Source organism: Cnephaeus nilssonii, assembly GCF_951640355.1.
Source record: "Cnephaeus nilssonii genome assembly, chromosome: 9".
In the NCBI taxonomy this organism is placed as follows: domain Eukaryota; kingdom Metazoa; phylum Chordata; class Mammalia; order Chiroptera; family Vespertilionidae; genus Cnephaeus; species Cnephaeus nilssonii.
The window spans coordinates 77,154,939-77,175,880 of record NC_137080.1 but is presented as its reverse complement, the minus strand read 5'-3'; the positions used below and the strand labels follow the sequence as shown (position 1 = coordinate 77,175,880).

At 40.0% G+C, this 20,942-nt stretch overlaps 1 protein-coding gene across 4 annotated transcripts in view; it reads left to right on the top strand.

The window, feature by feature from the left end:
• Positions 1–20,942, top strand: part of EFHC1 (EF-hand domain containing 1) — a 68,431-nt gene that overhangs the window by 9,164 nt on the left and 38,325 nt on the right. For 3 of the 4 annotated variants that reach the window (XM_079780975.1, XM_079780974.1, XM_079780973.1), the window contains exons 2-3: positions 1,325–1,546; positions 17,173–17,460. In XM_079780975.1, the coding sequence (XP_079637101.1) occupies positions 1,325–1,546; positions 17,173–17,460 (510 nt within the window). Of the gene's footprint in view, positions 1–1,324; positions 1,547–8,420; positions 8,908–17,172; positions 17,461–20,942 lie in introns of those variants that run through there. The other variant, XM_079780976.1, reaches the window with a different exon arrangement.

The window sequence follows — 20,942 nt, the reverse complement described above, 5'->3', positions numbered from 1 at the left end:
CTCCCTCTTGGTGCTGGGGGATGGGATGATACTGGCAAAATGAAGTCTGCCTTCTCTTTTTGTGAGATTACTGTCAGATTTTTTGTTCCACTGTGTTGTTTATAGATAGCTGACTAATCGTTGATCTTTGTGAGGGTATGAGGACACTAGGGCCTCCTGTGTCACCATTTTGGCCCCCCTCTATCTTCAAATTTATTTCCTTTACACTTCTTTATTTTTTATTTAATCTTTTTTTCCCCCAAATCCCCAATAAAAATGAGTTCATTGGGGAAAAAAAAGTTGACATCATTCAGAAATGTATAATACAGACAGAGAGCATTCACCAAATCTAGTCTCTTTTCAGGTACATGTTTGCATGCTTGTCATTGTAGTACACATATACTTTCATAGGCTGCTTTTGGGGGCTTATTAAATCAAACATTTCTCCCGGATTGCTACATAGTCTTTAAAACCAGTATTTTAATGACTGCATAATAAGTAGTCCACTGAGTTTTCCGTCATTTACTCATATGTATGATTTTCGATTGTTTCCAGTGTTTTTATTGTAATTAAAGTTATAATGGTCAACTTTAGACATATTATTATTTCTGATAATTTTAGATTATATCCTTAAAATAAAGTATTGAGGTGGAATTACTGAGTTCAAGATTTTAAATATATAATGTCTACTTTCTTTCCAAAGAGTTGTGTGAATATATCAGTGTCATTGTAACAAGAAAGATCTTTCTTTTCAAGTAAAAATTGATTTTGCAGAACCAGCTCTTTTAGGTTCCATAGTCTGTGGCCACTAGAAAAGACAAAAAACATGGGAAGACCAGTGAAATAATAGTATTTTAAGAAACTGAAGTTAATATTTTGGTTTCTCGTGAGAAGTGAGCTGGTAATGAATTGGGTGTTCCTGAGCACAGCTTTATGTTTTAAACTCAGGATGCTGCTTCCCTCCTTGTTCCAGGCCAAAAATATCAGAAACTTAAAATATAGGCATACTGTTTTTAAAAAAATATTTTTTATTGATTTCAGAGAGGGAGAGAGATAGAAACATCAGTAAGAAGAAACAATCATTTATCGGCTGCCTCCTGCACACCCCACCCTGGGGATCGAGCCAGCAACCTGGGCATGTGCCCTTCACCAGAATTGAATCTGGGACCCTTCAGTCCATAGGCTGATGTTCTATCCACTGAGCCAAACCAGCTAGGGCTATAGGTATACTTTTTGATAGAAGGTTTGTGTTATTTATAAGCAAAAGTTTGAGTTATGATATGCTTGAAAGTGAGCCCTTTTACCTAACCAATTTTATTAATTACGTACTTCTTTTCTTCTTCAGAAAACAGACTTCCATAGAAGCCAGACACTGAACTACACGCATGGCTATGCAATGGCTCGTCGTCCAACGGTTGGAATAGGCGGGGACCAGCTCCAGGTCAACCAGCTGTCCCAGGCTGACCTGGATGAGTTGGCCAATAAGGCACCACTTCTAACTTATGGTGAACCTAAGCAGGCTGCACCTCCGGAATTTATTCCTGCGCATGTGGCTTTTGACAAAAAGGTACCATATGGGATTTTAGGGTACTCCTTGAATTCAAATTTCTGAGAGCCAACTGTTTGCAGAAAAGTCAACAATAAACCAAAGTTTTTCCAGTGTACTCTGAAGAGAAAATGATTCAAATGCCTCAACCCTTAGTCATAGACAGCTGAACTCAGGATTGAAAGGGCCTTTCTTTAGTCAGGAAGCTGATTACAGAAAATAATTCCCCATAGGCTTCACTGAAATATTTTCCAAATACAGTTAAGGAAAAGTTTGGTGAATTCTGAATTGTTGAGTTCATATTGCTTTATGTTTACCTGCTCTGTGTTTCCTACTTTTTAAAGTTTTATATTCTGTAATGATGACAAATCCTTAACCTCCATGAATGCAAGACGTCATCATGAGTACAACTCCATCTGTTGTCAGTTTTCTCTGGGCTGTCTTCCGAAGTTTCTGTCCTTTAGGGAACATTTCGGGCTTGGCATGGCATAACCCAAGGGTGGTATAACATTGTGTTTGTGTCTCATTTACTCTTATGCTTTTGTACTGGGTGTTACCTTATTTCCATCTGTTGACATTTCCACATCATCTTTGGTTTTTCTTGTCAGTGAGTCTCCTCTTTTCACTAAAGTGAAGTGGTCCTAACTATGGCCATGCAGTGGAATGACTGATGGGACTTTTTTTCTCTCACCTGAGGATATGCTTTTTATTGTTTTTATTTTATTTTTTTCATTAAAAATTTATTTTATTTTATTTTATTGTTTAAAATATTACAAATAGTAGTACATATGTCTCCTTTTTTCCCCCATTGACCCAACCCCTCCTCCCCTGCACATGCCCTCACCGCCCCCCCTCCTGTCCCCCAGTGTCTTACATCCATTGGTTATGCTTATATGCATGCATACAAGTCCTTCAGTTAATCTCTTACCACCCCCCACCCCTCCCCATCTTTCCCACTGTAATTTGACACTCTGTTCGATGCTTCTCTGCCTCTGTATCTTTCTTTTTGTTCATCAGGTTATAATGTTCTTTATTATCCATAAATGAGTGAGATCATGTGGTATTTTTCTTCACTGATTGGCTTATTTCACTTAGCATGATGTTCTCCAGGTCCATCCATGCTGCTGCAAATGGTAAGAATTCCTTTTTTATAGCAGCGTAGTATTCCATTGCGTAGATGTACCATAGTTTTCTAATCCACTCATCTGCTGATGGGCATTCAGGCTGTTCCCAAATCTTAGCTATTGTAAATTGTGCTATGAACATAGGGGTGCATATATCCTTTCTGATTGGTGTTTCTGTTTTCTTGGGATATATTCCTAGAAGTGGTATTACTGGGTCAAATGGTAGTTCCATTTTTAAATTTTTGAGGAAACACCATACTCTTTCCCACAATGGCTGCACCAGTCTACATTCCCACCAACAGTGAAGGAGGGTTTCTTTTTCTCCACATCCTCTCCAGCACTTGTTGTTTGTTGATTTGTTGATGATAGCCATTCTAACAGGTATGAGGTGGTACCTCATTGTTGTTTTGATTTGCATCTCGGATGATTAGTGACTTTGAGCATGTTTTCGTATGTCTCTTGGCTTTCTGAATGTCCTCTTTAGAAAAGTGTCTATTTAGATCCTTTGTCGTTGTTTATCTTCCTTTTGTTAAGTTGTATGAGTTCCCTGTAAATGTTGGAGATTAAACCCTGATAACATTGGCAAATATGTTCTCCCATGCAGTGGGCTTTCTTGTTGTTTTGTTGATGATTTCTTTTGCTGTGCAGAAGCTTTTTATTTTGATGTAGTACCATTTGTTTATTTTCTCCTTAGTCTCTCTTGCCCTTGGATCTATGTCTGTAAAGATATTGCTACGACATATGTCTGCAATTTTGCTGCCTATGGAGTCTTGTAGGATTTTTATGGTTTCCTGTCTTACATTCAAGTCCTTTAGCCATTTTGAGTTTGTTTTTGTGTATGGTGTAAGTTGGTGATCTAGTTTCATTTTTTTGCATGTATCTGACCAAATTTCCCAGCACCATTTATTAAAGAGACTGTTTTGACTCCACTGTATGCTCTTGCCTCCTTTGTCAAATATTAATTGAGTATAATGGCTTGGATCAATTTCTGGGTTCTCTCTTCTGTTTCATTACTCTATATGTCTGTTCTTGTGCCAGTACCAGGCAGTTTTGAGAACCGTGGCTTGGTAATACAGCTTGATGTCTGGTATTGTGATTCCTCCAACTTTGTTCTTCTTTCTCAGGATAGCTGTGGCTATTCGGGGTCTTTTTTTATTCCAGATGAATTTTTGTAGAGTTTGTTCTAGATCTTTGAAATATGTCATTGGTATTTTAATAGGTATTGCATTGAATCTATAGATTGCTTTAGGTAGTATAGACATTTTAATGATGTTGATTCTACCAATCCATGAACATGGTATGTTCTTCCATTTGTTTATGTCTTCCTCTATCTCTTTTTCCAACGTCCTATAGTTTTCCGAGTACAGGTCTTTTACGTCCTTAGTTAAGTTTATTCCTAGGTATCTTAATTTTTTTGGTGCAATGGTAAATGGGATTGTTTTTTTCATTTCTCTTCCTGTGAGTTCATTATTGGTGTATAAAAAGGCCATAGATTTCTGAGTGTTAATTTTGTATCCTGCTACATTGTCAAATTCATTTATTAGGTCTAGTAGTTTTTTGATGGAGTCTCTGGGGTTTTCTATGTATAGTATCCTTTTTATTGTTTTTAAAAAGAGGGAGAGGGGAGAGGGAGAGGGAGAGAAGGGGGAGAGAGAGAGAAAGGGAGAGAGAGAAAAAAACATCGATGGTGAGAGAGAAACCGAGTGGTTTCCTCCCATGTGCACCCCAACTGGGGATCAGACCCACAACCTAGGTATGTGCCCTGACTGGGAATCAAACCCGCACCTTTTGGGTATGTAGGACAAAGCTCCAATCAATTGAGCCACAGCCTGGGCACTGATGGGACTTTCAAGAAACGTAGATGCTTCCCCAATCCTCAATGATTCAGATTTCCAGTGATTTTTATGTATAACTGGGTCGGAGAATTACTGACCAGTTTTTATAAGTTACGTTTCTTAATTTACTCCTAACCTATTTTTTTGGTCTTATTTAATGCTATTTTTGTTCAATGCCTATACTATTTTCATCCAGCTAGTCAACATTTATTGAGTGCCTATGGAAGATACAAATAGTCTGGTTGTTGTGGCTGATTGAGCATATCCCATGCATCGAAAGGTCACCAGTTCGATTTTCTGATCAGGGTACATATTTAGGTTGGGGCACATGCAGGAGCAACCGATTGATGTTTTTCTCTCACATCAGTATTTTTCTCTCCCTCTTCTTTCCTCTCTCTCTAAAATAATCAACAAAAACATATTTTTTAAAATATTAAAGGAATTCAGGATAAAAATTAGTCTGGTGGTAGAACTGTGCTATTTACATTAATAATCACTTAATTTACACAATTTTTAATGTATCAGCCAGAATCAATATAACCCCCATTTCCCCATTTCAGTTAACACATTTGATAGGAACAATTCACATATCCATTCATAGGCTAAAGCTAATATCCACTAACTGGTATCAGTTATACATATGGCTATTTCTTTACCTGTTTCTTGTTTCTCTTCTTGATTCACAGCTGTGACAGGCACTGCAAAATCAGTAGATAAGGGAGAGGGGTGAAAATACAAGAGAGGAGTGAGATAGGTATTGTTAATATCAAGATATAAATCCTGATAGGTTCAATTTTTATTGAAAAGAATAGCAAATAACTATGATAAACTAGAAAGTAATAAAGTTATATATGTCATGGAAAGTGTTAATGAAATGCAGAGAGGGGGAAATTGTGTCTGAATAGAAAATAGGCTTCTTTATACTTTTGTTCTTCTATGTTATTTTATGCTTATTGTCATTACTTAATTTATGCTTTTAAAATAGTATTCATAATTCATTTTTAAAAGATAGTAGACATGAAGAAGTATACTTACATTTTAAATTTCCTATTCATTTTACTTGGATCATCAAAATTTCTAGATAAATAATCCTTACCATAGATAATAAGGTAGAGAGTAGTTAAACCCATTGTTTTGAAACTAAGATTTTTTTTTTTAGAAGAGGAATTTATAGTTTTTCTGAATTAAATAGGTTTAAATTTTTTTAGAAATACCCATAGTCAAATTAATAGCAACCATATTTGTCCACCTTTTGGACAGTCTTTGTACTGTCCCTTATCTTTAGAATATAACTTCATTCCTTACGCAGGTGATAATGACCAGGACATGTGCTGTGAGTACCCTCATCTTTTTTCTTTGTTCCCATACAATTCTCATTGTCACCCCCTATGTTCAACTTCCCACTTTCATATTCCACTCTGTGTTCTTGATGTTATTCTTCTTTTATCTCTCTTATCTTTAACTTTCATACTACTTCTATTTCAAACAGCTAGTAAGTTTTTTACCTAGGGTCAAAGTATGCTGTCCTAAAAAAACTTTCTACCTTGTGACCCCTTTAACAACTTCCTTTCTCACTTGACTGTCAGATCACTTACAATTTGACATCTCTCTGCCCTTAAGCCCAGAATTTTTTTTTGCCAGCATTCCCTTTGACCTGTTTGTAATATTTGCCATTGTTGATCCTCTCTTCCTTCTTGAAACTTTGCTTTTCTCTTGCTGCACTGAATCTTCACTCCTCTGGTTTTCTTCTCTCTCTCCATCTGGCTGCTCCTACTCTGGCCTCCCCTTCTCCTCTCATTTTTAACTGTAAGCATTGTAAAGGGTCTGTTCTCATTATTTTATACTAGTGGCCCAGTGCACGAATCCGTGCACATTGAAAGGAAATTAATTAGAATATTTTAATATCACTATTCGCCCTTCCTCTATAATAGAAGTATCAACCAATTTCATGATCGACAAGGACAGCTCAAAACACAAACGCGTGATTGGTGCCAGCAAGAGCTTTATATGTATCGTGCATGCGCGAGTCAACTTAGCCCTTTATATATAGGGTAAACTTGCTTAATTAGACCTGCTTTCTGATTTAGCTAAACTTTTTCCAGCTCAGTGAAGCACCCCAACTTCTCTTTCAGGTAATTGTAAGCAATACAGCAGTAAATATCAACACGAAGCAGATTATTATTGTAGATCACGCAGAGAGAACAAAGGGTAAAATATTTAACTGCAGCAGTGTTTCACTATATTCTGCACAGTGAGAAAACCTTAAGTCATTTCCAAAGTCCACCATTTCTTACTTCTTTTCAGTCGGGTCAAGTTTCTAAGTTTTCTAAATCACCATTTTCTGGCTAATGAAAAGAAAATCGGATTCCACTGAGTCTCCTATCTACCTACTCCAGGACTTCTGTGAGGATCAAATGAGATGAGGCACGGGAAAACGCTTCACAGACATTTGGTTAAAGTGTGAAATGTTTGCACCTGGCTATAAAGCAAGTCATGTTCCTGGGCTGAAGAAACTGCAAGGAGGCTAGCTGTCGCCAGGGAGAGGAAGTTGGGCATTGCTACGTGATGTCATTACCCGGACGGACACTTAGCATATTAACCTTTTATATATAAGATTCCTTTTAGAGATCTCGCCCATTTTTATGGTTTCAACTGTCCAGTAGACAACTATTGATATTTCCAATTCTGACCTTTTTGAAAATGCCATGAGATACCTCCACCTGGATGACCTGTGGGCACCTCAGATTCTATATATCTTTCACCCAGACCCCTACATTGATGTGCTCTTTCTGTATGGCTCCACTAGGTAATCAAAGCGTGAAACCCAAGCCATTTCAGGTTTTATTCCCCTTCAGTGAGTTGCCAATTCAAGTATATCTCACTTCCATTTCCTTTACATTGTCATAGTTCAAACAAGCAATATGTTAACTGCTAGCATATTGTTAACCTTTGTAGTAGTCCCACACCTGTTTTTTTTTTATGCCTGTAACATGTCCAGTGCTTGGTTTAGTACCTAAAGTGCATTATGTCATTTTTCTGTGAAAATGCCTTCAGACTCTCTTAACCAGTATAATAAATGTTACCGCTATCCACTTCGCTCCCTTCGTCCCCCAACTTGAAAGTCATCCTTAATTCTTTTCCCTCACAAGCTCTATCATATCTATCTCTAAAATATATAACTAATTTGCTCATTTATTTTCATCTCTAGTCTTACAATTAATTTTCCAATTAGCAGACAGGCTTATCTTTTAAAAGTAGGTATCAGTTTTGCGTTTTCTCTTTCCAGCCGGCGCCATGCTGTGAGTGTCACTTGGGACAACGGGCACAAGCGCCGCAAGACCAGGGGCAAGAGAAAGCCCTACCACAAGAAGCGAAACAACACTAAGTTTGGACCCCGCCGCATACACACAGTCCGAGTGCCCGGAGGCAACAAGAAGTACATAGCCTCGAGGCTGGACGTGGGCAACTTCTCCAGGGCTCAGAGTGCTGTACGCGCAAAACAAGGATTATTGATGTCTACAATGCATCCAACAACAAACTGGTCCCCACCAAGACCCTAGTAAAGAACTGCGCACACGTACCGACCGTGGTACGAGTCCCACTATGTCCCACTACACACTGCCCCTGTGCCGCAAGAAGGGGGCCAAGCTGACTCCTGAAGAGGAAGAGATTTTGAACAAAAAACGATCAAAGAAAATTCAGAAGAAATATGATGAAAGGAAAAAGAATGCCAGAATCAGCAGTCTTCTGGAGAAGCAGTTTCAGCCAGGCAAGCTTCTTGCATGCATCGCTTCAAGACCAGGCCAGTGTGGCCGAGCAGTTGGCTATGTGCTCGAGGACAAGGAGCTGGAGTTCTATTTGAGGAAAATCAAAGCCCCGGAAAAGCAAATAAATCATCTGCCCTCCTATCTTAGCTCATGTAATAAAGATGTTTAGTCTAAAAAAAAAAAAAAAAGTAGGTATCAGATCACGTACTGACCTAAAACATTCTCATGGCTTTCCCAGTGTATAGGCTAAGATCCAACTCTACAGGTTCTCACAGTCCTACTCGGTCTGGCCCTCCCTGCTTTTTCTCCACCCTTCTCTTGGGCCTATCTTTTCCTTACGCACTGTGTTTCAATCACAATGGATTTGTTTTCCTTATCCTGTTGAAAGTGTAGCATACTCCCCTCCCCCATTACAGGGCCTTTGCACATGCTTTTCCCCCCCTTCTGGACTAGCTTTCCTGTGATTGATACTCAATAAACATTAGTTTTAAAAATGAGATGAATTTTGTTGTTGTTGTTAATCCTCACCTGAGGATATTTTTCTCATTGATTTTTAGAGAGTGGAAGGAAGGAGAGAGGGAGGGAAAGAAGAAAGGGAAGGGGGAAGAGAGAGAAAAACATCAATGTGTCCAGGTCCCTCCAGACTGTCTCAAAGGGTAAGAAATCCTTCTGTTTTATAATTGAATAGTATTCCATGGTGTAAATGTACCACATCTAAAAAATTTATTGATTTTATTTTTTAATATATTTTTATTGATTTCAGAGGGGGGAGAGAGATAGAAATATCAATGGTAAGAGAGAATCATTGATTGGCTGCCTCCTGCATGCCCCCGACCAGGGATCGAGCACCCGGGCCTGTGCCCTAGACCAGAATCAAACCTGGAACCCTTCAGTCCGCAGGCTGACACTCTATCCACTGAGCCAAACCAGCTAGGGCAGTAAGTACTTTTTTGATTAACAATCAAATAAATAAGTATTTTAGGAGTTAGAGTATTATTTAAGAGACCTCACATATTAACTTGGCTCTCTGTAACATGAATTACATATTGAAAACATGTAGTTTTAGCTATATGTGTAAGTCATGTGCCAGAGAAAATCCAAATGTTTATTGCACAAACTGATCCATATTAAGTGATCAGAGCTGAATGTAAAGAGAAAAACACTTCTAGGGGATGTTTTAATAGGTAAAATTTTTACCACTTACCATTTATGTCAGAAAACAAACTCCCAAATAACCAGAGAACTTGAAAATTTTGTGCCCTAACTAACTGAATAGTCAATTTTTTCTGTTAGTACCAAATATACCATCTATTTTTATAAAAGGCTAATATGCTAAGTTTCCAACCATCCGACCAGTCACTATGATGCACACTGACCACCAGGGGGCAGATGCTCAACACAGGAGCTACCGAGCTGCAGTGACTTGGCACCGGCGGTTCTCTGGTGACACACCCTGAAACCAGAGAGGAGGGAGCTTGATTCCTTGCAGGTCCACAGGATTCTACCTTCAACGCAGCCTTTGACTCTGGGTTATGTTGTTGCTGGGGCATTGTTGGCCCTGAATCTGGTTTACTGTACACTTGCATTTGCTTTCCACACCCTCGTACAATAACAACTTTGCAGAGGGCCCTCCTTTCCTGGACCACTTGGGGGATGTTGGAGAGCTGGTTTTGGCCCGGTCCCCGCAGGCCAGCCAAGGGACCCCACCTGCTGGAGGGACCCCCGCTCACTCTGTGGACACTGGGCAGGGACTGCGGGAGGTTGGCTTCAGGGTGTATCTGGCCAGTCTCGCCCAGCCCCACCCCACTGGCCACCTTCTAATTAATTTCCTTGCAATGTGAACAAATGCATGCACCAGGTCACCAGTATATACATAACCAGTTATTTCTTTTCTCTACACAATCGAATATACTAAAGTGAATATAAAGGAAAAACTGAGCTGTTCCTTAATTTTTCTTTTTGTTTCAAAAGGAATTTAGTTTTTACAAAATGATCATGTGGTCACAGATCACTACTGTAGATGCACATAGAATTAGGATTCAATTGTAATGATCATGTGACATAGTCTAGAACAGTGGTCGGCAAACTCATTAGTCAACAGAGCCAAATATCAACAGTACAATGATTGAAATTTCTTTTGAGAGCCAAATTTTTTCAACTTAAACTTCTAATGCCACTTCTTCAAAATAGACTCGCCCAGGCCATGGTATTTTGTGGAAGAGCCACACTCAAGGGGCCAAAGAGCCGCATGTGGCTCGTGAGCCGCGGTTTGCCAACCACTGGTCTAGAAGATTTGTGTTTTTTTTTAATTGAGATTTTATCCTTTTATTTATTTTTAGTATATTTTTATTTCAGAGAGGAAGAGGGAGAGAGAGAGATAAACATCAATAACGAGAGAGAATCTGATCGGCTGCCTCCTACACACCCCCTACTGGGGATCGAGGCCACAACCCCGGTATGTGCCCTTGACCGGAATCAAACCCGGGACCCTTCAGTCCGCAGGCCAATGCTCTATCCACTGAGCCAAATCGGCTAGTGCTAGACTTGTTTTTAAGTAATGCATATCATTTAAAAATTTTTATTTTAAATGGAAGAAATTCAGTTTGTTCTTTAAAGAGTGTGTTTGTATTTCCTCCCTGCCTCCCATTCTGAAGCCAAGTTCCTGTTGCCAAAGGCATTTTCATCCCTTCCAATCTTAGAAAGCAGAAGGCATCGGAACATGGGTGTGCCATAGGGCTTAGTCTTTGGACTTCTCTGTCTATGCTCATTCTTTTAGTCTAGATGCATAGCTTGAAATGTCCTTTACATGATGATGTTCTGTGCCTATAATTTGTAGTTGCCTATTTGACATCTCTTTTAAATGTTTAATAGACACCTTAAACTAAACATGTCCAGAACTTAACTCCCGATTTGTCTCCTCAAATCTGCTCCACTGCAGTCTTACCAATATCAGTATGACAGCAATTCCGTCCTTTCATTTGCTTGAGTCAAAATGTTTGAATCATCCTGATTTTTCTCTAATATTGACTTATTTTCCAGACCCAGTCCCGCATCCCAAATTGCCCCTTGCAATATCAACTTAAACTCAGCAAGTCTGAAATTGAGCTCATCATCTATCCTACCAAAATTATCTTCTTAATATCTCCATTTCTGTGAGAATCATCACTATATTCCTAGCTCTGTGTTTTCTCAATACCTCATCTGGCTTCCATCCTCCTGCTTCCTCATTATCACCCCAATCAACTCTTTGTTTTTTCATCCCTGGTCATTTATTGCTATAGACCTGGACTATTGGAGGGGCTTTCAGTCTGATCACCAGGCCTAGCACCTTCCTCCTCCATCACCGTCTGCATACTGCTTCTGGGTTTCCTTCCTCTGCTGCTGTTGCCAGCATACACCCTTGTCCCCTCCTCTTACACTTTTTCTGACCATGTTAGCTACACAGTTCCTTTTCTGAACCACTTTGGCACTGTTATCTAAGAAGTAGTGAGGTATATGGAAAGAACTTTGGGCTGTGAGTTTACAGACTGAGCTTCAAGTTCCAGCTATGCCCCTAACCCCTTCTGTGGCCTCAGACAAGCCACGGTACCACCCTGAGTCTCAGCTTCCTTACTTGTAACATGAGGGAAGTTTGAATAGCTTTGTCTGGCTCTAACATTTGTGTATTTATAAATCTGCAGCTCAAATAAAGACCATTTCATATATGAATTACTGATCCTATCCCTGCTCAGTGATCATGTCCCCATTTCAGTTCTTTGCAGTTATCTAAAATGTTACTTTAAAATGACTTATATTTTGCTTTTAGCATATTATTTTTCCCTTTTAACATTCTATTAACATTAACCTATTTCATCTTTTTATTATGAACTAGAGGCCCGGTGCATGAAATTCGTGCATGGGGGGGGGCGTGTCCCTCAGCCCAGCCTGCACCCTCTCCAATCTGGGACCAATCTCACAATCCAGGACTGCTGGCTCCCAACTGCTCGCCTGCCTGCCTTACTGATTGCCCCTAACGGCTTCTGCCTGCCAGCCTGATCACCCCCTAACCACTCCCCTGCCAGCCTGATTTATGCCTAACTGCTCCCCTGCCAGCCTGTTTGCCCCTAACTGCCCTCCCCTGCAGGCCTGGTCCCCCCCCCCCCCCCCAACTGCTCTTCCCTACAGGCCTGGGTCTCCCCCCAACTGCCCTTCCCTGCAGGCCTGGCCACCCCCAACTTCCCTCCTCTGCCGGCCTGGTCACCCCCAACTGCCCTCCCTTGCAGGCCTAGTACCTCCCAACTGCCCTCCCCTGCTGGCCATCTTGTGGTGGCCATCTTGTGTCCATATGGGGGCAGGATCTTTGACCACAGCCATGTAGTGTGTGGGAGTGATGGTCAATCTGCATATTACTCCTTTATTAGATAGGATAGAGGCCTGGTGCATGGGTGGGGGCCAGCTGGTTTTCCCTGAAGGGTGTCCCGGATCAGGGTGGGGGTTCCCTTGGGGTGTGGGGCGGCCTGGGTGAGGGCCGGCGACCCAAGCAGAGTCCCTGGTATCTGGGATTTATTTATCTTCTACAATTGAAATTTTGTAGCCTGGAGTGGAGCCAAGCCTCTTGCTTGCTCCATGATGGCAGCCATTTCTGTTGGGATTTATTTATCTTCTATAATTGAAACATTGTAGCCTTGAGTGGAGGCCTGGGCCCACCAGGGTGTGTGGAAAGTTTGGCTTCCTCCATCGCTGGGAAAACCCAAGCCTGCCTCCTGCTCGCTCCGTGGCCACAGCCATCTTGGTTGGGGTTAATTTGCATACTTGCTCCTGATTGGCTGGTGGGCGTGGCTTGTGGGTGTAGTGGGGTGGTGGTTAATTTGCATATTGCTCTTTTATTATATAGGATTTTAAGGCCTTCATTCCATTATATTCATGTTTCTCCTGTGAAGTTGCCTGCTCTCTTTTGGTTTTTATCTTGTTCTTCCACAATAGACTCTATACCATTTTTGCTACAGCACTCATTGTATAAAATTACTTTGTGTTTTCTCTTCATTGAGCCATATTTGAGTCTTTACTAGAGGTCTCCTTGTTGTGTTGCTCTTATTCTAGTAGAGGTTTGGGTTAACACTTTTCTACCTAAAGCATCATTCTTTTTTTTATTTAATAAATCTTTATCGTTCAGATTATTACAATTGTTCCTCTTTTTTCCCCCCATAGCTCCCCTCCACCTGGTTCCCACCCCACCCTCTGCCCTTACCGCCCCCACTATCCTCACCCATAGGTGTATGATTTTTGTCTAGTCTCTTCCCGCACTCCCCACACCCCTTTCCCCCCGAGAATTGTCAGTCCACTCCCTTTCTATGCCCCTGATTTTATTATATTCATCAGATTTTTTATTCACTTGATTTTTAGATTCACTTGTTGATAGATATGTATTTGTTCATAATTTTTATCTTTACCTTTTTCTTCTTCTTCCTCTTCTTAAAGAATACCTTTCAGCATTTCATATAATACTGTTTTGGCAGTGATGAACTCCTTTAGCTTTTTCTTATCTGTGAAGCTCTTTATCTGACCTTTAATTCTGAATGATAGCTTTGCTGGGTAATCTTGGTTGTAGGTTCTTGCTATTCATCACTTTGAATATTTCTTGCCACTCCCTTCTGGCCTGCATAGTTTCTGTTGAGAAATCAGCTGACAGTCGTATGGGTGCTCCCTTGTAGGTAACTAACTGTTTTTCTCTTGCTGCTTTTAAGATTCTCTCTTTGTCTTTTGCTCTTGGCATTTTAATTATGATGTGTCTTGGTGTGGTTTTCTTTGGATTCTTTTTGTTTGGGGTTCTGTGTGCTTCCTGGACTTTAAGTCTATTTCTTTCACCAGGTGGGGGAAGTTTTCAGTCATTATTTCTTCAAATAGGTTTTCAGTATCTTGCTCTCTCTCTTCTTCTGGCACCCCCATAATTCAGATGTTGGTACGTTTGAAGTTGTCCCAGAGGCTGCTTACACTATCTTCATATTTTTGGATTCTTTTTTCTTTTTGCTTTTCCAGTTGGGTGTTTTTTTTACCATATTTTCCGGCGTATAAGACGACTGGGTGTATAGAAGATTTTCCTGGGTTAAAAATTCGTCTTATATGCCGGAAAATACGGTACTTCATTGTATTTCAAATCTTTGACTTGATTCTTGCGATCCTCTAGTCTGCTATTGGATCTCTGTATGTTATTTTTCTTTATTTCAGTCACTGTATGCTTAATTTCTAGTTGGTCCTTTTTCATATCCTCGAGGGTCTCACTAAATTTATCGGCCTTTTCTAGAAAATTATTGAAAAACCTTATAACCATGGTTTTGAACTCTGTGTCAAGTCATTTGCTTTCCTCCATTTCTTTCGTGTGTGACCTGTTTTTTTGTCTCTGCATTTTGGCTGCTTCCCTGAGTTGATAGAGTGGCTTTGTGTGCTAGGTGTCCTATATGGCCCAGTGGCTCAGCCTCCCCAGTTATCTGAGGTGGACACTCTTGGTGCACCCCTTTGTGGGCTGTGTGCACAGTCTTGTAGTTAAGCCTGGATTGTTGTTGGTATCACTGGGAGGAATTGACCTCCAGGCCAATTGGCTGTGAGGATCAGCTGTGTCTATGCTGGGAGAACTTCTGTGCCGGAGACACCCTTATGAGACAAGACTTGCAAAAGCCTCTGTGCTCAGCTTGGATGGGGTGGAGTCTCAGGACAGAGCAGACAGAAATGGCTTCTCATCAGCCCTGCCCTAAGAGGCCCCTGGGTCTGAATGTCCAGCAGTAATCGCTGCAAGCACCTCTGAGAGAAAGCCTCCCTCGAGTTCTGTCTGATGCCAGACAGTCCATTTTCTCCCCAAATGAGTCTGGGTCCCCAGAGCCTTGCCTGGAACTGGAGTTCAGAGCCGTCGGGAGCTTTTGTCTCCCTCCCGATTGAGAAAGCCTGCCATGTACACAGTTGCCAGCCCTCCACGCGCGCGCGCCTTGGTACCTCTGCCTTCCGCAGTTCCTCTGAGTCTCAGTGTGCTTTTCTCTTTCCTCACAGTCCAGTTTCTCCCCGTATGAGTCCGGGTCCCCAGAGTCTTGCCCGGAACTGGAGTTCAGCACAGTCGGGAGCTTTTGTCTCCCTACCAGTTTAGAAAGCCAGCCACGTACTCAGTTGCCAGCCCTCTCCACGCGCTCACCTCGGTACCTCTGCCTTCTGCAGCTTCTCTGAGTCTCAGTGTGCTTTTCTCTTTCCTTCTAGTTGTAGAATTTCCACTCAGCCAGCCTTCCTGTGGTTCTGGACGATGTCCGTTTTGTCTTTTATTTGTAGTTTTGAAATTGTTGTGTGAGGCAGCAGTTTAGGTGTTTACCTATGCTGCCATCTTGGTTTCTCCCTAAAACATCATTCTAATACTTTGTCTCCCTGAAAAGAATATTAAAAATAGAAACAGAATAGCCTAGCCAGCGTGGCTCAGTGATTGAGTGTCAGCTTATAAACCAGGAGGTCATGGTTTGATTCCAGGTCAGGGCACATGCAGGCTTGAACCCCAGTGTCGGGTGTGCAGGAAGCAGCCTATCAATGATTCTCTCATTGATGTTTCTATCTCTCTCACTCTGCCTTCCTCTCTGAAATTAATAAAAATATATTGAAAAAAAAAGAAAAGAAACAGAATAACATATTTATAAAATTCATCCCAAAGCCTGTCAACACAGACTTTTAATAATGTTTTTACATATTTTTAAATGTACAGTAGACATGCTATTTTGACTTCACACCAACACTGGTGTTCTCCAGAGGATGTAGGGTTTGCTCTATCCTATATATTTCTGAGTACAATTTACATGCCAACCATGGGGGATTTTGTGGTGGATTGATGATTTGAGAGTTATACATATAAACTTTCTAATACTAAATATGTTTTTAGTGTGCATATTTAAGGGGTTCCACTTCTAAAGAAACGGACTTGTGCCTTTATTTTCATTTTGAAATAAAAAGTCATAATCTTGTCCAAATTTTTTACTCTTTCCAAAAATTTTTAGAGAGGTTTTTGGCATGGACGTGCTGCTAGTACAGTTAAGGTCTTTAAGCCATCTTATCAAGGAACACTTTAGTAAATAGTCTACACATAGTTTGAGCACTTAGAGCAGAAGTTAGCAAACTCTTTATGGGCCCATAGAAAATATTTTGGGTTTTGCTGTATCTTGGTTTGTTTGAACTGCTATAATAAAATAACAGGTGGCTTACACAATAGAACTTTATTTTCTCACTGTTCTGGGGACTAGCAGACCAAGTTCAAGCTTCCTGCTGATTTGCTTTCTGATGGGGGCTCTCTTCCTGACTTGCAGACAGCTGCCTTCTTGCTTTGTCCTCACATGGCCTTTACTCGGTATGTGCTGAGAATGGGGTGCAGGGGAGAATGCTGTTATTTCCATTGGATTAGTGCCCCCACCCTTAGGACCTCATTTAAGCTTAATTAAATTGTAAAGACTCTATCTCCCAATATAGTCACATCAAGGGTTAGGGCTTCAATATGAATTTGGGAGGGGAGACACACAATTCAGACCATAGTAGCAGCCCAAATGGTCTCTCGATCACAACTACTCACAACTCTGCCCTTGTAATGGGAAACCAGCCATTAGCAAATAAGTGTTAATTATTTGTGTAATTACTTTATTTATAAATATTGACATTTGAATTTCATATAATTTCTATGTGTTGTGAAATTTTATTCTATTGATTTTTAATCACCTAAATATGTAAAAAAAAATTCTTAGTTTGTATACAAGAGCAGGTGACAGCGGTATATTTAACTCATGGACCATAATTTGGCAATCTTTGATTTAGTAGATAGGAGTTGTGAATATTGAAATCTCTCTGAGTGATTTCTCTTTACAGGAGGGTACTTGACATTTTTTGGATGAGAAACTAATATAACACCATTTTTTCTTCCTTATGTGTTATAGGTACTGAAGTTTGATGCCTATTTTCAAGAAGATGTTTCTATGTCCACTGAGGAACACTATCGGATCCGTCAGGTGCACATTTACTACTACCTGGAAGATGACAGCATGTCAGTCATAGAGCCCCTGGTGGAAAACTCTGGAATTCCTCAAGGCAAGCTAATCAAACGTCAGCGCTTACCCAAGAATGACCAGGGAGACCATTACCATTGGAAAGACCTAAACCGAGGAATAAACATTACAATTTATGGCAAAACTTTCCACATTGTTGACTGTGATGGATTCACACAGGTATAGTATATATTTTTGGAAGTTGTGGTCTCTGAGACATTCTAATTTATGGAAGGATACATATCACTTATTAGAGTAAGATAATCTGCCTTGTATGGATTATTATATAGGTTGATTTGGTATTTGTATATGTGCCAAAAGTATGCAGTGATATAATTTTTTCACAATGATATTGATACATAGCCCTTCAAATAAAATTCAACTTCCATCATAGCTGAATCCTTTGATAAGAAACCAATTTACATGCCAGTTCAAATAGCGAGTAGGGGAAGTAGCACCCTTGATGGGGTGGAAATCGGAAAGATGCATTGGACAATGTACCTGAAGTTTGAGTTCACAAAAATAGTACTACCTCTATTAGCAGATATGAGCCTAAATTTTTCTGTGTAATTTATTTTTTTTTTTTCTGTAAATCATACTTGCTATATATAGGGACACTTGCTCTCTAAAGAATTCCTAAAATAAAACCATTTTTAAAGGAAAACACTTTTTTTATATTGACAAAAATCTTCTACTTTCTCTATTTCATAAATATGGATTTTCTTGCCATTGAAAGAGAAGGCCCCCTTTTTTAAAAGTACAAAATGTATGCATGGGGCTCAGTGGTTGAACATCAACCTATGAACCAGGAGGTCACGGTTCGATTTCTGGTCAGGGCACATGCCTGGGTTTTGGGCTCAATCCCCAATAGGGGTTTTGCAGGAGGCAGCTGATCAGTGATTCTCTCTCATCATTGAAATTTCTTTCTCTCCCTCTCCTTTCCTCTCTGAAATCAATAAAAATATATATTTAAAAAAATAAATAAAAGCACTAGAAGCAAATATAGTTTCTCAATTATTTTATACCTTTAATCTCATGTTACCTAATGCCAGATAAGATTAATTTTTACCATGCACTGAGTAAATTCATTCATTTATCTTTTTAATTTAGTAATTTATTTAGCAGATACTTATCGAGTACCTGCTATGTGCCAGGCACTGTCATAGGTGCCAAGTATAAAGAATTGCCCTTATGGAGGTTATTACATTCTGGTTGGAGGAGGAAACAATAAATTCATAATGTGTCAGATGCTTATAAGAGCTATAGAAGAAACTAAATCAGATTAAGTGTGATGGGAGTTGGAGTTGCTATATATGAAGGCTGGTCAGGGAAGGCCTCACAGATAAGGTGACAGGTGAACAAAGACCTCAAGGAAGTAAGAAAAGGAGCCACGGCATCTGTGTCATCCCAAAGCAACAGAGAAATTCTATAGAAGGTTGAGGTGCTAGACCATCTTTGAGATAGTGTCCCCTTCAAGCATGTTTTGTTCTGTTATTGTTTAGGTTTTTTAGGTCCTTTAAATCATAGGCAGTTTCAGAATTGTTCCAGCAATGAGAAATTATAAAATGTTACTTTAAGTTGAGTTACTAAATTTATTCTCACAATTGTGTCTCTATGGACAATTTGAACATTTGCAAGTTGATCACTGAGCAGTTGATCTAAACCAGTTACAGTCAGTTCTTAATACTCATGGTAGTTCTGTTCTATAAAGTTACTACAAACACTTCATTAGCAAACACTGCATCATTGCTCCGAGGAGAAATACAGGATGAGGTTCCTACAAGTCTCTGTTCACAACGTTTTCACCAACCTGTCGAATACATAACCTTGTTTAATGTGTTTCTGTTTTAGAATGCCACATTTAAAATATACTGTTGATTCATTAACATCAAACTCAGACACGAATGAAGGTTATCTAACACAATGTATTTCTTCCTTCAGGGACATCAGCCTGACTTTTAACCTTTTGCACTCGGATGTCGAGTGTGACTTGACACGGTTAGCATTAGAATAAAGGAATCGAGAAAAAAGCAAGCGAGTGCAAAGGGTTACAAAATTGTGGTAAAATATACATAACATAAAATTTATCATTTTAACAATTTTAGATGTATAGTTTAGTGACATTAAGTACATATCACAGCCTTCTTTCACGTAGAGTATGAGACAGTACGTCAGCACTAAGGTTGGGGAATTTTAGACAGCAAAATCACCAACAAATACACAAAGTGAGAGAAAGTGGCACTAAAGAGACCACAAAAAAGATACTTTTTCAGTACAAAAGCTGAAACACCGCAGAATGTCACCTTGTTCAACTTTAGCTAGGAATGTGTGCATTAGGCAACTCAGATTTTCATCACTGCATGCATGTCTGTCTGAAAGACCAATACATTTTAGGAAGTAGATAAATTTGCAAATACAGAATTTGTGAGTATTGTAATGACTGATAATAGACTAGAGCTGTGTATTTTGGGCACTGATAATTAGATTGAATTATGTTTTCAGTAATTGATCTGTTAGGTGAGAAGTTGGCTCCTTTAACAGTTTAAAATGTATGCACATCTTATTTAATTTGATGGTTTTCATTAGGGCTGGACCTATGGATGGATAAGGAAGATAGCTGTCTTTAGGGTGTGATTTGAATAAGGAATCACCTCTCTTTAAACATATCATCATCACCACCATCCCTTCTAACTCCTCCTCATTACTCCAAATAAATGTTTGGACCTATAGACAGAATGAACTGAACACATTAAAAAATAAAGTTCCAGAAATCAGAGATAACAGAATTTATTATCTTCACTAAAGTATTTTTAAAAAATATTCTTACTGATTTCAGAGAGGAAGGGGGAGGGGGAGAGAGAGAATAAAATCAATGATGAGAGAATCATTGATCAACTGCCTCTTGCCCGCCCCACACTGGGGATCAAGTCCACAACCAGGGCATGTGCACTGACTGGGAATCCAACCAGCGACCTCCTGGTTCCTGGATCGACACTCAACCGCTGAGCCACACCAGCCGGGCTCTTCACTAAAGTATTACTGCTAGTAAAGTAGATATGAACTCTACTCCACAAATGCAGGTGTGCAAAAAATATTATATTAAAAAGTGACTTAAAACCTACTTGAGCCCCAGTCCAACTGAGCTCGTATTTCTATTCACCCTCAGCTTTACCAAAGTTTTCAAGCCCTAAGAACAAGGAAGCATTCCCAGACTTAAAGGAGTCATATAGGCAGGGCTCACATGTCCACTGACCAAGGACATCACCCTGATGTTCGGTCCTAGGTAAGACACTGGGACTCGGAACGCCTGAGATTGAATGTACCTGGCTGCACAGGTGCTCGGAGCGTCCCTACAGGTCACGTATAGAGTGTTGCTCTTCCGAGACCCACCAACTGTGTCTGTTTTCCAATCGGGGGGAATTTCCCCATTTCTCTCCTCTTACTCTCAAAGACATTCCCTTCTCTCCCCTCCTTTAAAATAATCTCATCAAAGAGTTTAGGCTTTATCTAAGAGATAGGAAGTACTGTCATCCTTAGGAAGCTTCTATATTCCTGCCCAAATCCCTAAGGTAAGGTTAACAAAGGGCCTGGTTATCTATTGAAAGCAACAGGAAGGAGTAAAACACTCATTAAGTACCTCAACCAATACACCACCTCAAAGG